Below are 17,313 nucleotides of genomic sequence, written 5' to 3' on the forward strand. Positions count from 1 at the left end.
AAGCCTCACAACTCTCCTCCAACCTCGTCCAAGCACAGCTCTTGGCACAGTAAAGCCACTTGACAATGGTCACAGCTCAAGCAATTGGCCAGGCCGCACTACATCAAGCCGAGAGTACCGGGCTAAGGTGGAAGAGCTCGAGATCACTCTGACCAAAGTTGAAGATGACCTTGCCATTAGGAATCCCTGGTCTAGATGTTTATGGAATAGATAGAAAAGGTGGAATCGGCCCTGTGCACAATGTTGGAGCAGCAAGCACAGGCAGAGCAGTGGTACGCCCGCATCCAAGAGACCCACAATGAACAAATCTGCTCCCTACAAGATCTCCTGGCACAAGAGAGGAGCCTCACGGCCTCCCTCCAAGAAGAGATCAAAAGACAGCATGCCATTGGCCACTCAAAGGAGTCAGAGTTAGAAGATTGCGAGCAGCAGGAGTTCACAATGTACTAGGAGGTGTATGCATAGTTAGCCATGTATACACTTGCACCTAGATGCACCATTACCTAAACCCTCCAAATGCACTTCGATGCACTCTGCGCACAGAACTTCACCTTCCACCTAGACCTCACTACTCCACTATCGCCCAACACCTTTCAAACCATCCTCCATCGTAATTCTGACCACTACTGCCCCTTCTTAGCCATGTCGTACTTTTCTCTTGACCTTCAACCCACCTCCCTATCTCTTCTTCGTCCCTCCGACCTCCAAACCATATCCTCCCATCTGATTCTTCTCAATTTTCAAGGCTGGTGCTGTGTCATCACACTGAGTCTCTTCATTATCCTGTGGACGATGAAGTGATGCAACTTGCAAAACCCGAGGAACTCACACAATGGATCTGTACTCCAGAAAGTCTGCACACAAACATTACGTGGATGCAAACATATGGACGAGTCTCCACAGTCCAGGCTCAAGGACACCTGGTGGCCTACCAGACCACCACCTACCATCCTCTCGAAATAATAATAGTCTTTAATCGGGTACTACAAGCTCTCCAAGACTCACTAGAGTCCCTAGTGAGCAATTTTGAAACAATTCATGTAGCATACCCTGAAGAAATAACTGAGGACGAAGAACAAAATGCAATCACCCTCTTTCATGCCACTGCCCCCCCCCTCCGTGGTGGATATTCCATTACCGTCTCTAGTAGATCCCTCCTAACCCAGCCAACAAGCTACCCAACCTCCTCTCCCTTGGACAACACTACCTGAGTACTCATCCAATGCCTCCAACACCACCACCGCACAGCATAGACCCTCCCTGTCCATCACCTCCAATGCTCTGATCGATCTCCCTAATGAGGCATTCAACATGCTGATCAAAGCAGCCGATTTTGTACAAAGCACCAATGTTGCGACTCCTATAGGCCCCCCAGGCCAATGCCACTGGCTAATGAATGAAGCTCTACCATCCCTGCCAAGGTCTCCTCCTAAAGATCTTCATTGGCGTCCGATCCTACAGTCCTTCCAAGAGTTACTGAATAGTGCACTCATGCACCACTGGAAGCGCCAACTCGAGGGCTCCAACCTCCATCTTTATGAAATTCTGGAGGTGCTCCCTCTCACATAGTTCATAACGCATTCATTTGATGACTGGCGGCAAGCGCATCCCAAGTGCATAAGACGAGGATAAAACCTCGCCCCCATTCCTGTGACCGATGCAGATGCCGCGGTCTACAGCCCACATGGTGGCTCCCCTTTTTGAAGCTGGAGAAATTTTAGCACTACTACCGCAGCACGCCCATTGATCATCGAGTCCACCCACTCTACATGCCCATGGAATGACGTTGGACTTGGGCCGCCTTTCGACATCTCCAGCAACAAGACCCAAATGTGTTGTACAATTTTCCAAAGTACAACTTCCCAAAGGAAATGACGTAGAAATGTTTTTGCTTTCACCTCTAGTCATTCAACGACACCTATGGCCCCGTCCCAAATCCAACCGTCATTGCCACTATCCACTTCAATCGCCTCATCCTCTTACTCCTCCGCAATCTTCCCACCCACAGCCGTCCCATCGATGAACACATTCACAACTTGACCAACTAGATTGTCTTCAACCCCAACGTTGGTCCATCTCAGCTCCAGGACCTCCAACTCTACCTACGCATCTGCAACCTCTAGGGGCATCACTTCCGCACTTACGAGGATATGCATGCCACCCATTTTTGGAAGTACCGGTCATACCTCGCTCGCCTCACATCCAGGCAGTTAGACCGCTACACCATCCTGTAGTCAGTCCTCTCCACCACCCTCCTCCAGCATGGCTGACCCAAGGACGGATCAGCAGAACAAGAAAGGGGGCATGTTAACATCCAAAAAGTACAACCGCCAAATGCAAGCAGAATGATCTACTTCAACAGGACAAACTCAAGCGAGTTTGATACCCAAATACACCAAGGTCAAAGATTACAAGCAATGTGCACACAGAAGGAGTATAGCTCAAACTCATGGAGTTTGATCCCCAAATACCCCAAGCCCACCCAAAAGTCCAAAGATTTTAGGCAACATGCATAGGTTATATGTTCCAGCTGCCCCCGCCCAGAACAAGGAGGTGTTGGAACAAGGAGATGCACACTTTAGAGTGCATACCCCTTGCACTATTTAGCTCCACATCCACAAGAAATAGTGACACCAACGAAAATAGCCATGAAAGGAGTACAGCTCAAACTCAGGGAGTTTGATCCCCAAATATTCCAAAGAAAAGGCTTCCCAGCAACATTCAAGGTTGTCATGGGGTGTCTCATGGAAGCCTAGCCTCGTCACTCCAGGTTTTGAGCCGCATTCATGAGGTTTAGACACCAAACAAGTGAAGGTGTGAGGGCGCTCAGGGAGTTTGAGCCCCAAATCACCCAAGCCTAGGAGTGGCGAGGCTAACACAAGCGCTATTTCGGAACCAGTTAGGATCACCTCCTAATACTAGGTTTGTCCCAAGCGCTTTAATATGGTTAACACAAGCGTTATTTCCACTAGTAGGGAGAGTTGGTAAGAAGATCAATATGCCTTGGCGCCCTATGAGCCCAAGAGCCCATGGTTGTAAAGTGAGGAAGAGTGCTAAAAAGGAAAATGGTTGCCCTCCCTTCAAAAGGTGACTTGTATAAAAGGCCAAAAGTTTGACTTTGGTCTTCATTGTTGTTTGCACAAGTTTGAACACAAGCTCCCTCTTCTCTTCCAAGAGAGTGTTTTGGGTGTTCTCTTGTTTCCATTGTAGTGCCTTTGTGGTTATCACTGTATCCCCCTTCACTCACTTCTCCTTCTTCCCTTCCTCCTCCCCCCTTCTCCTTCTCCCCTCCCCTCTTCCCCTTCACTCTTCCTCATGTGAAACCACACTGCAACAATCCAGACGCCGCTTGAGTGACACTTGTGGATGGCTGGTGCTATGCATTGTGCCCACAAGGAGTAGCCGGGAGTGGAAGCTCCATTGGCATATCTTCAACTACCCTAGGACACATGAGTCACCATCGAGACCCATGCTACAGCAATAATAGCCGTCGAGAAGAGATAATAGAATGCATCTAGATCACAAGTAAAGGCATTAATTTGAATCTCTTTAGAAGAGCGAACAATAGACATCAATACTCTAGAATGTCAAATTCTAAAAACCTCAAAGGGGGATTTTTTATGAGCTTAAAAGGAGAAAGGGAGCGATATAGATGACACCATGTTTGACCCAAAACTGGCACTTAAGGGGGTTGAGGGATATGCGGTATAAGCGGCACTTCTCGAGGATGAGCCTGAGATACTTCAGGTGGTCATCCCATTTTGAGTTCACGTAGATATCATCCAAGAAGACTTCCACAAAGTCCCTCAAGTATTCCTTGAATATCGTGATCATCATACGTTGGAAAGTAGCTAGGGCATTGGTTAGGCCAAAGATCATAACCCTGGCTGCATATACTCCCCATTTGGTTGCAAAGGCAGTCTTACATTGATCTTGGGGGGCAATTGAGACTTGGTTGTAACCCAAAAATCCATCTACGAAGCTATACACTTCCTTTCTGGCAACCCTTTCTAGAACATGTTCCATGAATGGCAGGGGGTAGTGGTCACGTCTCGTGGCCACGTTAACCTTCTTCAAATCCACGCATACTCTAATTTTTCCATTCTTCTTCAGGACTATCACAATGGGTGATACCCAGTCTGTATGCTCAATCTCGTAGATGAATCTTGCATTTATGAGTTTCTGGATTTCTTCCCTCACTATGAGTGTGTACTTAGGATTCATAGGATAGGGGCATTGTTGCATTGGCCTAGCATCATCCATCATCGGGATTGTATGTTGCACTACTACGACAAGCACTCCCTTCATGTCCGTGTACTTCCAGGCCATGCAATCCTTAAATTCCTGTAGGAGAGCTATTAAGGCATTCTCCTCATTGGAAGTGAGGTCATCGATGAAAAATACGAGCTGTGGGTCCTAGCCTTCCAGGGCTAAGTTTACTTCTTTGACAGGGGCCGGCCCATCATATCCTTGAGAACAACCATCCTCTCGGGTTCTCTTGGCACGTTGGTATTGTAGTGGACTGGCACCTGCCGTAGGTCTTCTTTATCCTCAATCTCCTTCTCATTTTCTGCTTGGGCAGTGGACTTTTTGGTCTTTGCCTTGCCTTTGGATGCAGGGGATTTGGGACCTGAAGGGGGCTCTTCCCTTGTACTTATAGAGCTGACGGGGGTGGTTACCCTACTCAACCTATTTCCCCAATTAGAGGAGAACTCATGGTGGGCGGTCATGGTGCCTACATAGGTCAACCAGTGAAGATCTGATTTTGACCTTATTGTTCCTTTGCTTACCTCTTGTGGTTTGAGCATATTGAACATCCTTAAGGGAACTACCGAGGTCAGACCCTCGAGCTCTTGGGTGGTGATTTGAAACCCTACTCTTTCTGGGACATCTATGTTGGCTAAGATGTGCATCCAGTTCTACAAGAATTCTGGCTTGGGAAGAGGTGCATACTAGAAGTCTCAAACTCCTTCTCATCCTCTCCCTTGTCACAGGGTTGGACTAGTTTCACAGAGGTGGTTTGGGTAGTGGTGTTGGACTCTGTAGTAGCAAAGAGGTGTCCTGACAATGGGTAGGCCTTGTAGGTATGCAGGTCCACTCTCATGGTTTGCTCCTTGTGCCGCAGGTAGATAGTATCATTATGCCAGTCATGCACGAGTCCAAAAATTTGCAAGAATGGCTTGCCTAGGATAGCTTCATACCTGAGCTATCGTGTGAAGTCCATGACCACGAACCTGACAAGGTACGTGAATCCAAAAACTTTAATGTTTATGCCTGTCAGTACTCCCAGAGGTTCAGCGGTTCCTCCATCTGCTAGCTTTACTACCAAATGGGTCTGCTTGAGTGCAAACTTTCCCCACTTTTCCCAGCATTCCTTGGTGCAAACTCTCTTGCTTCCCCATCCAGGATGGCTTCACCTTCTGGTTTTGGTAGACTATGGGGATTGAGGCACTTGAAATACTGGCCTAGCTTGTTGATGGGAATCTTGGGTAGGTTCTTCCCCTTATCTAGCATTGATTGGTTGGGCCTAGGGCTGGCAAGGGCCGGAGGTAGGAATGGCCTATTCATCCAATTGAACAGATCGTGCCATAGGAGGGGATTTCCCTCTTAGCAGAGACACGATCGACATTTTCACTTCTATAGATAGGAAGGCAGCCAACCCGACACTATCGTAGGGTTTCGGTGAAGCCTCTTCCTCCATGGATATCATGTTATCGAAGTCGTACAGGTCTCCTTCGTCTTGGAGGTTGTGTAGCACTAGGTCCTCTTGGAACATCTTCTGCATCAGGTCCAAAGCTTCCGACTGCTCCACGTTGAGGTGTCCTTCCACTCTGTCTGGGACCTTGAGAGATTTCGTTTCTCAATGCCCCATCAAGTGGGCTAGATGGGGATAATATATGATCCCCTACTAGCCTTTAATTGACGCTCGAACTTATCCTGGCACTCACGTACCAAGTCATCCTTTACGTATTTCTTTTCTAAGACTGGGTCAGGGTAGGTGTCTTTATAGGTGGGAGCCGATGTCAGGCCCTGAGCTTGCACTAGCTTGTTTACTTCTGGAATCGGAGGTACCTCAAGGTCACCTTGGATGGAGGATTGTTTGGAGATGGAGGAGGTGGCAAGGGTAGCTGTCTCCCCATCAGAACCGTCTTGGATGGAACACCTGATTGAAACCATCACCTACTCGAATGGCTTTCTTGGAACGGGTTAGCAGCTGTGGAGGGATCTCAAAACTAGGCAACGGGGATACCGTGCCCTTCTTGGTGAGCTTCTTCATGGCCTTGCCTTGTGCCTTAGCCTGCATCCATGTAATGACTTGTAGTGGCACGGTGGCCACATGGCCTTGCTCGATGCTAACCAAATTGAGGTTGGTGCTCTTTGGCAGGGTGAGTGGAGTGGCCAGTCTTCTCGTGGGACAGTCTTGGAATAGATGCTTTATGCCACACCCTATGCACAAGGGAGTGGGGTTAGTTGTGGTTGGGACGGTGGGCATATGATCCTGTATGGACAGTCCTTCAAGAAGTGTGGGCCCTGGCATTTGAAACAGGACACCAGTGGGCTTGAAGTGCCTCGGTAGGGACATTCATTTGCTCTATGGGGACCTTGGCAAGTATAACATTGGAGCGAGGGCCTCCAAGCCATTGAGTTTAGATCTCTCGCTCTTGCGTTTATGGGGACAATCTAGAGTATGGGGTCTTATTGATCCTCTAGTGGGAGGTAGTGAGCTAAGGCTCCACTTCCCTCCTCATAAGGGTAATAATCATGAGGCCCATGATCAGGGTCCGTTTCCTCCCAGTCGTTGGGCAACTCTTCGACCAACACTTGATTGACTAGGGCAATGCAAGGCAGCGAGGGTTGCGGGCCTAGTATGGGTGGAGGCAACGGAGCAGGCTGAGCACGGTACAAAAAAAACTTGAAAACCAACACTTTTTAGAAGTCAAAATGCAAAAACTCAGAAAATGCAAGTCCTAGAACATGAAACTACTTCAAAACTTGACAAAAATCCTTGGTTTTGTTGTTTTTTGAGGTGATTGGACTACACACACCTTAGCAATCAAGTTTACTACATTCCTATCAACTTGAAACACCAAAAAGCAACCAAAACAAGCTTCCCAAGCTCAAAAATGGCATTCCTACATGAAAAAACAAATTTTCGTCCTCTCTCTTTCCACCTCTCTTCTCTCCTACAACTCCACTAACAAGCTCCAAGTTAAGCTTGAGAACTTGTGCAATGGGAATATAACGAAGGAAGAAAAGTGCAAATGCAAAAGCATACCTTTTTTCCGTGGCAGCGATGCCAAAAATGTAGCATGGGTCTCGGCAGTGACTCACGTGTCGTGGGGTAGTTGAAGATATGCCGACGGAGCTTCCACTCCTGGCTACTCCTTGTGGGCACAATGCATAGCACGAGCCATCCGCAAGTGTCACTCAAGCGGCCTCCGGATTGTTGCAGAGTGTGGTTTCACACGAGGAAGAGTGAAGGGGAAGAGGGGAGGGGAGAAGGAGAAGGGGGGAGGAGGAAGGAAAGAAGGAGAAGGGAGTGAAGGGGGATAGAGTGATAACCACAAAGGCACTACAATGGAAACAAGAGAACACCCAAACACTCTCTTGGAAGAGAAGAGGGAGCTTGTGTTCAAACTTGTGCAAACAACAATGAAGACCAAAGTCAAAATTTTGGCCTTTTATACAAGTCACCTTTTGAAGGGAGCGCCAACCCTTTTCCTTTTTAGCACTCTCCCTCACTTTACAACCATGGGCTCTTGGGCTCGTAGGGTGCTAAGGCATATTGCTCTTCTTACCGACTCTCCCTACTAGTGGAAATAGTGCTTGTGTTAACCATATTAAAGCGCTTGGGACAAACCTAGTATTAGGAGATGATCCTAACCGGCGATTCCCAAATAGCACTTGTGTTAGCCTCGCCACTCCTAGGCTTGGGTGATTTGGGGCTCAAACTCGCTGAGTGCCCTCACACCTTCACCTGTTTGGTGTCTGAACCTCATAAATACAGCTCAAAACCTAGAGTGACGAGGCTAGGCTTCCGTGAGACACCCCACAACAACCCTGAATGTTGCTGGGAAGCCTTTTCTTTGGAATATTTGGGGATCAAACTCCCTGGGTTTGAGCTGTACTCCTTTCATGGCTATTTTTGTTGGCGTTGCTATTTCCTGTGGATGTGGAGCTGAACAGTGCAAGGCGTATGCACTCTGAAGTGTGCATCTCCTTGTTCCAAATCCTCCTTGTTCTGGGCAGGGCAGCTGGAATGTAAAACCTATGCACGTTGCTTGGAATCTTTGGACTTTTGGGTGGCCACGGCTTGGGGTATTTGGGGATCAAACTCCCTGAGTTTGAGCTATACTCCTTTCGTGTGCACATTGCTTGTAATATTTTACCTTGGTGTATTTGGGTATCAAAATCCCTTGAGCTTGTCCTGTTAAAGTAGATCATTCCTCTTGGTCACCTTCACTCATTGATTACCTTGCATTTGGCGGTTGTACTCTGTGGATGTTAACAATTGCCTATCATGGGCCTTTACAACACTTATTGCACGATATTTGGATGCTAGCATTTTGCTTCCTCTAGCAAGACCTTGCTTACTTCATCAATGCTATTGAGTTTACCACCCTTATTGGGTTTGTAGCCTCGTAGTTGCTACTACTTAGGTGAGGTTGATAAACCTTACGTTCCTACCCAGTGTTTTCTTAGCACTCCTCTCCTTATTAAGAAAACATCCCAATTACATCTCACATTATTGTGCTCAAAGTAACAAGACATATGAATGTCCTATGACACTTAGACAAGTTTATGCCTTCTTAATAGGAAAATTTCACAAATATTTAAATAACCTTGGTAACAACCATAGTACAAAACATACACGAGCGCGCGTGCACACACACACACAAAATCTTGACCAAGTGAATTTGATACACACATTGGGTAAACGATAATGTGGTTTTCCTCTTTCTTGTTGTATGTATGGATTAAATATTCCCCTTTCATTCATGCACATGCATTGGTCCCAAACCATTGTTACTAATGAGTAGTAGTTTAAACCCTATATAGGTTGGAATGGTCACATGATCCACCTAAATGCCCTTTAGAAATAAAAATTAAATTACCTTTTGACTTCATGCATGTCTGTACCATAAGAATAGTAACACTATTGCATATTAAGTGATAACTATCAGATAACTATCACGTGTTACCCACTCCTAAGATTCCCTCTAAAAAATGCTATATTCTACCTGAATTTTAAAAGCAAGGTAAATTTTGAACAAGTAGCATGATTCTTGCTTTGCATTTGTGTCAATAACATCCTTCTGAAACTTCATTTCAGCAAGGTGGGGCATACCAAGATTCCATCTCTTTGCATACAACATCCCTGCTCACTCTAAACTTTCAAGTGACAGGGTTAATATCGATACCCCTTTTGCTCTGTTGACTATCCTAATAGAATGCATTTTTTAGCCTTTGGATCAATATTTTTCCTCAACTCATCTAGTATATGGACATATGCAACACATCCTAAAACTTTGAAGTGTGGCACATCTGGTTTTCTACTAGCATACTTCTCCTATGGCATCATAACATGTAGTACCGTAGTGGGGGTTCTATTCATAATATATACAAGTGTATAAACTTCCTCATCCCAATACCAGTTGGGCATATTTCTCTCATTCAACATGGCTTTTGCAACCTCACCAATATGTCTATTTGTCCTTTCTGCAGATTGATTCTGTTGTGGGACACTTGTGAATTGCCTTCTTCTGCCATGCTCCATCAACTAATGCAAGAAGTATTCACCTCCACCATCTAATATCAAACATTTTATCTTCCTGCCACATTCATTTTCAACCATGGATTTAAAAGCTTTGAAATGACCAAAAACTTCATATTTTTTCTTCATAAAGTATACCCAAATCTTCCTTGAGTAATCATCAATAAACGTTACATAAAGCTTGCTCCCACTCTATGATTGTGTATCCCATACATCTAAATGTATTAAGTCAAGTGGATTAGAACTCATATGTCCTTTTTGTGGAAATGATTTCCTGGCCTCCTTCCCAAACTGATAGGCTTCACACAACTTATCCATGTTTTTAACTCTGAACTTGGGCAACCCTACAACTAGGCCTCTGGATTGCATTGAATTTAGCCTTTGCACATTCGCATGGTTGATCTACTTATGCCATAACTCTATGTCTACATCAACTCCCTATCCTCTTGCAAAACATTACATCATCCACACTTGGCATACTCACATTTAAGGTGAACATCCTACCAACTTTGCATCCTCTTTTCAAAGGGACACTCTTGAAATGCGAAGCACAAAATGTCCCCTCAATGACCAGTGATGAGGCAACTTCTAATTGCTAGGAAATCAACTTTTGTCCCTTGTTTGAGGCCTCAAGGCTTGCCTTGGTTGTTCTCTTCTTTGAGCCTTCACCGCTTCCTCGTTGTGACTTCTTTTTCTCCCCCTTTGGAGACTGTTTGCTCTTTGATATACTAGATACTACTTGAGATGGGAATATGAAAGGAATTAGCTTAGGTAGAATATTGGCATTTGTCTTTATAGAAAAATTATACTTCTTTCTTAAGATCAAGGGGCTTGACTCTCTCAAAGTCACGACTTGCCTCAATAATTGAAATCTTTTTGTATGGGGAGTTGATTTTGATGGACAGTATAATTATCATGGAAGAACATCTTTATTGTAAGTGATTGACCTTACTATGCTACAAAACTTGTAGTTCTTCTCGTCCAACTATAGAATGAAACCCAAAACAAATAGAATAGCAAAATATTATTTAAAATTTCAAGGAACCATTTGTGATGAGGGAACTGGTGGGTGGTCTATGATTGGGAGCTTTTATCTAGGAATTGATCTGCTATCGAGAGCCCCTATGAAGGTAATTTAGGTTAATAAATCATCTTTTCTAACCACCCATAGCAAATAGCTTGGACTTGGCAATTGGAGAGGTTTGCTTGGTTGTGCTTTTCTTCATAATATTGATAGGTGTATTTTCTGGGAAAGACACTACGGGGGTCACTTTTTGAAGCACTAGCCTTCTTGCTTACAATCTTCACCTTCAATGGTCAATGCAAAGAGACTAAAAACAATTTGTCAAGGGAATTAAAATCCATTGTAGAAACTAAAAAAAGCTAAAAATATAAACAAAGAGAAAATTAAAGTGAAAATAACCCCAACACATGTGTGAAATCGATCTTGAGGATCAATTTAGAATTAACTTAGTCTGAGATAGACAATAGTTTGATCCCTAAGAATGGTAAGGCATTTGACTCAATCAGATTTCAAAATCAAGCATTGACTTTTCATGCTATTATGACCCTTGTGATCGGGTATGGGTGCCCAATTCATCGGGATGCAATCAAATCCATTCCCCTTCACACAATATGTCATGGAAATAGGATAGTCTGATCTCGAGGAATGGATGTCCTAATCTTCAATGCTAATCTGATCCATGGAACAGTGGAAATGTTGAGAGCATGTATACTATTATTTGCCTTATTAAGTGTGATTTATTTTCAAGATTTACAAAAGCTTTCTCCATGACAATAGATAGAAGGATAGAAGAACACGCAAAAAGTGATCAAGTAGAGGAAGAGAAACAAAAAATATGTTGTCTTTGGGAGACATAAAACCTCAAAGAGGTGATCTACCAATGTAAGTGATGTACTAATATATGGTCTATGTAATTTGCAAGTACAATGCACACAATACGTTGTGTCACACAAGGGAGGGGGAGAAGTTTCATCTTTGTGTTACTTACCTTAAGAACTAACATATAATGTTCGAAACACACTCTACCAAATAACTTGTAAAAATGTATGAATAAAAATTATCAAGGTACCTTGGTTTAACTTTTGTTTGCATGTGAAGAGCACTCTCTCTAGGAAATCCAATTCCACATTTTTGAGAGAGCGCTCAAGGAAAGTATTATGAGGGGGATGTAGGAGTCGTAAAAGAGAGTAGCTAACTAAAGGCATCCATTATTCTTTGTAAGAATGTGAATTAAGGTCTCATGGTTCTCCAAGGATAGTCTCTTAGAACCTTGTAGGGAGCTCTATTATTCTTTTCAAATGATGGTGAAATCATCTTAGTAGCTACTCAAAATAATTTCTTATTATTAGGTCCTCTCTTCTTTTCAATCCCTTCCGTCCCAAAGAGTATTTTAAAAACCCATATATCTAATATATGCTAGAGACTTTTTCATGTCATATTAAGAAATGCTCAAGTGATGCAGTTGCTTCTTGATCCATGGTGTAAGTTCATTCATTGCACAGGCCTTAAAACTTATTTTAGAAACCTAAACCATGACTAATCTAACTAGTAATTAACTTCTAAGAATCCTACCAGGATGTTGAAAAATTGGAAATCCCTATTATTTAGTTATGGGGAAAAGAAGAGGGGTGAAAAGGAAGAGGGAAAGGCCATGGTTAAACCAAGGGATAAAGGGGGGAGGGGAGGAGTTTCAATTAAAGAATAATGGAGGGTAGGAGGCATTAAAGAGGAAGGGACTTGCTAAAGGGGGAGGGGGAGAAGGGAGAATTTATAATATTATAGGTATCTTTAGAGATGCTATACTACTCTATAGCTTAGTGGTAGAGATCACGTGTGTGAAATACAAGATTATGGGTGTGAATATGCTCTTGGATTTCAAATATAATGTGCACCCCTCTTAGACATAGGCTTAAAAGACTAGCCTATGAATAAAATAAAATAACCCATGGACAAACATAGGTTAATTAGCCTCCATGGGTAGGAGGAATAAGGTTGAGTTGAGCCAGTATGGCCTATCAATATTATGATTGTACCTATTTATTATAACTAAAGCTGAGTGTTCTAAATCAAGATTCATCTATACTTTGCAAAAAAAAAAATTTAATAATATTATTCCATAAGCATAATGGATAACAATATAGAACTAGCCTTAACAATACCAGTAGTACTATAAATATTAAGTGAAAGTCCTTATTAAATAGTATCAATAATATTAATTAATTGGCCGTACTAATTGACATCCCGTAAAACATTAATTAAATGTTCTTATTGAATAGTGTTGGTAATACTTATTAATTGACCTTAGTAATCTATGTCAACTAAAATATATGTGGCATCATAATAATAGGCACTAATTAAATAACTAAGAAGTGTCCATCCTAAATCGTGTTCGGGGTTTAGGGATAGGGAAGGGCTGAGTATAATATTAGTAAAAGCCTTATACTAAAAACTATTGACTAATTCTAAGCAGTACTACGTCATGGACATAGGATTAGCATCAACCCTCATTAGTCCCATTTCTAGTGACAAGTATTGTTGAACCCTCATGAAACTCCTTGTCTGATAGAGTTCCTTGAGCTAGTGGGACTAGCTCAAGGAACTCTATCTGTCAAGGAGCTAGTGGGACTAGCTCAAGGAACTCTATCTGTCAAGGAGTTTCATGAGGGTTCAACAATACTTGTCACTCATAGGCTATTGCAGGAGATGGTTGCATGAGGCTATGGTATGCTATCGCACTGTGCCCAATTGATATGTCTTGTGCCTAAGGTAGTAGCCCTCTTGATTATGAACCTTAAGGTGCCAAATGAGGGGTTGATACTCAATCTCCTCGATCCACTAGGGACTAACATGAAGGATGCTGGCAATCACAAATAAGGGGATTGAGGTAACAATCGCATAGGCTTCCATGAGAGGGGCTCAAATGAGGTTAATTCTCAAGGCCCTTTTCATGACTTTAAGTCAGGATGAGGTCTGGGGGGCATGCCTTATCCCTTTAAGCTAAGCGAGGACAAGGAGATGCTTTATCCGATCTTCTTTAACATTGGCTTGCAATTTGCATAAGAGGCCTTCTAAAGCGACCCTAAGGATGATGAGGTTTTGAAACCCCATGAGTAGGAAAAGCATTAAAGTTGTGGGATGTCTAGCAATTAATCCAAAACTGGGCGAGGAGTACAAGCAATGAAGCCTTTGAGTCAAGGAGAGCCGTAAAGAAATTAGAGAGGACATTGTAGGTGCCCTTCCCACATTGGTAGATGATCATAGTTCGTTGCCTCCCCCCAAAGCCCTACAACTAGCAACAATGACGTCCTTAACAAGTTCTAGTTGTGCCTATGGACTAAAGATCTTCTCTTCTAGTTAGTGACCTTCCCCTTGAGCAAACGAGGAGAATGTTACATGCCACCATTACATGGTAATTGACTTGTGGAGATGCATCAAGGCCCAATGGATTTGGCAATGGTTCCTTTAGTTTATTGCAAGACATGGAGGATTTGGCATAAACCATACACTATCTTGAGCATGAAGACAAGTCATCACAATGTAAATCAAGCTCAAACTACTTTTTGTGTGGCCAGAGTTGCCATTGCAAATTCCAACAAAGTGATCCATGAAGTTACAAGATGCTAGAGAGAACAATTTTGTATTCAAAAGGTGGTGAAAGATGGGAAGCACTGACTCTAGGTGCAAGAAGGGACGTGAATAGATGAACCTGGAAGGTCAGTGCATAGATGGCAAAGGTGCATAACAAAGCTAAATCGAGCTTATATTTGAAATGCAAATGGATGATGCAGTATCACATACCAACATTACGAGATTGGAAGGAAAGCCATAGAAAGCTCTTAGGTAATTCCCCCCCTCTCCCCATGGAATTAGATCCATCAAACGCGCCTAGTCATTCCTCTTTCAAAGAAATTTAAACCATATCCCAAAAGAGTAGTTTGGGGTTCCAAGTGACTGAAACAACATACTTAGCAACTAGGTTTCCCTCTGTCTAAACATCAATGTGGACCAGACCTTCAAGTCTCTAGACTTTCCAAGTAAAGAGTGGGAGGAGACACAAGATAAGCAAGAAGAATAATTTAAGGAGTAGCCTGGCCAACTACAAAAGATATCTAGGCCAAGCTGGCTAAATGAGGGGAAATAATGGGGACTGCCTTTTTACAGGAATTTCAAAAAGTCGAGATTAGAAATACAATAGGATTAGTTTTAAAAATATTTCCTTTTGCCTAATACCCCTCTATTAACACATAAGAACAACAAACTGTAACCCTCTCATAAATCCCCATAAAAATTTTAGCTTGTTATTGCATGTACAATGTAAACCTCTTGCATGCTAATAAACTCAAAGTTCACACATAGTATTTCTCAAGAAAGTTTGCATTCAATATGTTGAAGGGGTTACATAATATGCCATGAGGACATTCGGATCACTGACATGCATTTTCGTAAGATAATATGGTATAGATGGCGTGCAGGTCCTCAACGCCTCATTACAACCAAGTACATAGTTAGGAGTCCGGATGTTGACAAAGAGTTGAGAAAGTGCATGCCGCTGCCAAAATTGTCATTCTCTCTTGACCAAACAAGAAACGAAAGAGCCATTTGCTTTCTTGAGAAATCCTAAAAACGGGGCGCCTGCTATATAGTGGTCCCCAAACTTTAGGCAGACAGAAAACAAGAGGGAAAAAGTAGAGCATTTACAAAAGGCTATCAGAGTTCTGTACAGTTAAAAAATGTAATGAGCTGAATCTAGGCAGTAGCTAATCTGTGCTGAAGATAACTGCGGGCTTAATCCTCTGTACCTTCCCAAGGCTCATCCTGGCACTTTTAATTCTCCCTGGTCATCCTAGCCTTTTCCATAATGTACTTGCCTTCTTTGTATTTCTCTCTCTCCTCATATGCCTTTTCCTGTGTCCAAACCCATTACTTTGAAATCACCTTTTAGGTATATAGGAAATACAAGACTACTTTAATCTGCCAAAATATGGAGCGATGAGTTACCTGTGATTTATCAATCAACATTTATTACAACGTAGTTCTACAGCAGTACAACGATGGCTAAAAAACGGTCCCCATTTTCAAAATGCATGCTTAAAACAAAACGCTAGAGTTCATTGAACTCACATATCTCCACCCCAAGATCTGATAACAGCAGCTGCAGTGGATGTCATTAACTGTATGGAGTCCAGTCATGAGCAGGCGATCCTCTCTAGGCCCTAAGCATACGTTCACCCTGCACCCATCCCCATTACCTCAGAGACTCATATGTCCTTCTCACGCGCACAAGAATTAACCATCTCGCTTAAGTCTCTCCTTTACCAGCGATCTCTATATCCACAAGGACCCAACCTCACCGCTGTCTAATAAGGACACATGCCAAAGGAAGACATAATGCCCCTAAACGGTGATATGAAAATCCATTGAGTTCAGGCAAAAATGAATGGGCAAGCCTGATGGTAACACCGCGACCACAGACGAGGAAAGTTATGCAAGTTGAAAAACCATGATATATGAAGAGGTACGATAGGCAAGTCATAAAGATGCCAGCGGGCAACAAAAGGGAAAGCAGATTACAAACTATTCTATTTCAGAGCAAGGAGGAAGCACAGACGCGTCGGCTATGAATAAGTAAGGGTTCAAGAAGACGAACACGTTGTTGAAAAGATAAGCCCGGCCAAAGCGACCCTGGAAGGTCTTGGCATATATCTGGTCATGGGACGCAGCATGCGCCTTACAATTGCTGCAGCAGTAAATACGGTCGCCGGTAAGATACTCCTTGAAGATCAGTCCCATGAGGAAGCACCAAAACAGCTACGTGGAGGGGCCGAGTAATCAAGGAGACGATGAGGAGGTCGTAAGAGGAGGAGGAGGGAAGGCATTTAGCCCTGGGGGTAGTACAGGTCTGGATCGAGCTAAGAAACCAACACAGGCTAAGAGGGAATCGTGCACCGCACCGCACCGCACCGCACTCATAAACCCCAAACCCAGTCCCACACTTCCATCGAGCCAATTATGAGAGTGCTTTTTCTCTCCCATGGTAGGCCTTAGTGAAGGTTCAGGCAAAACTAGGTTGCTGTAGGCCTTCTAAGGGGAAGGTAGAATGAGGAACAAAATATATAACTAGGGTGCAGAAGGCCACCTAAGGTGAATGAATGAAGAGAGCAATCTATAATATGTTGATTATAGATTAACGATGAAGAAAGGATGTTGAGAAATAACTAAAAGATTAAAGTAGAATTAGAAATTATTAATGCATAAATCGTAATATTAATGGTAGAATAAATGAAAACCTCAAAAAGGAATTAGAAATTCTATAATTATGAATATGTCATGTAAGTGCACGTATATGAGTGCGTAGACAAATTAAAACAATGAATAAAGAAGTCCGTTATGAATTGTATTCTGAATGTTTGGAAATGAATCAAACAAATGACATTGTTGTTTAAATCAAATTGTTCCGCTTTAAGTAGTAATACTTTTTCGAGCTCACAGGGTGTCCTTTTATAGTATTGTAACC

The 17,313-nt window shown here is 43.1% G+C and overlaps 1 protein-coding gene across 1 annotated transcript; it reads right to left on the reverse strand.

Annotated features, from left to right (window-relative positions):
* Positions 1–15,197: 15,197 nt before the first annotated feature.
* LOC147879893 (putative yippee-like protein Os10g0369500) lies at positions 15,198–16,838 on the reverse strand. The gene is made up of 3 exons (XM_087371928.1): positions 16,447–16,838; positions 15,921–16,029; positions 15,198–15,704 (listed from the first exon to the last, which is right to left on the reverse strand). The coding sequence occupies exons 1-3, from the start codon at positions 16,587–16,589 to the stop codon at positions 15,624–15,626; spliced, it is 333 nt and encodes a 110-aa protein (XP_087228054.1). The 5' UTR covers positions 16,590–16,838; the 3' UTR covers positions 15,198–15,623.
* Positions 16,839–17,313: the final 475 nt, after the last annotated feature.

Source organism: Dipteris shenzhenensis, chromosome 33 (genome assembly GCF_047967505.1).
Source record: "Dipteris shenzhenensis isolate YYH24624 ecotype China chromosome 33, Dip_SZ_1.0, whole genome shotgun sequence".
In the NCBI taxonomy this organism is placed as follows: domain Eukaryota; kingdom Viridiplantae; phylum Streptophyta; class Polypodiopsida; order Gleicheniales; family Dipteridaceae; genus Dipteris; species Dipteris shenzhenensis.

Excerpts from the sequence above, each read along its gene's own strand:
- LOC147879893 (XM_087371928.1), bottom strand. The coding sequence starts at position 16,589 with ATGGGACTGATCTTCAAGGAGTATCTTACCGGCGACCGTATTTACTGC. Across the intron at positions 16,030-16,446 it reads GCTTATCTTTTCAACAACGT|GGTGAACGTATGCTTAGGGC; the intron begins GTTCGTCTTCTT and ends GGATGGGTGCAG. Across the intron at positions 15,705-15,920 it reads AGATCTTGGGGTGGAGATAT|GAAAAGGCATATGAGGAGAG; the intron begins GTGAGTTCAATG and ends GTTTGGACACAG.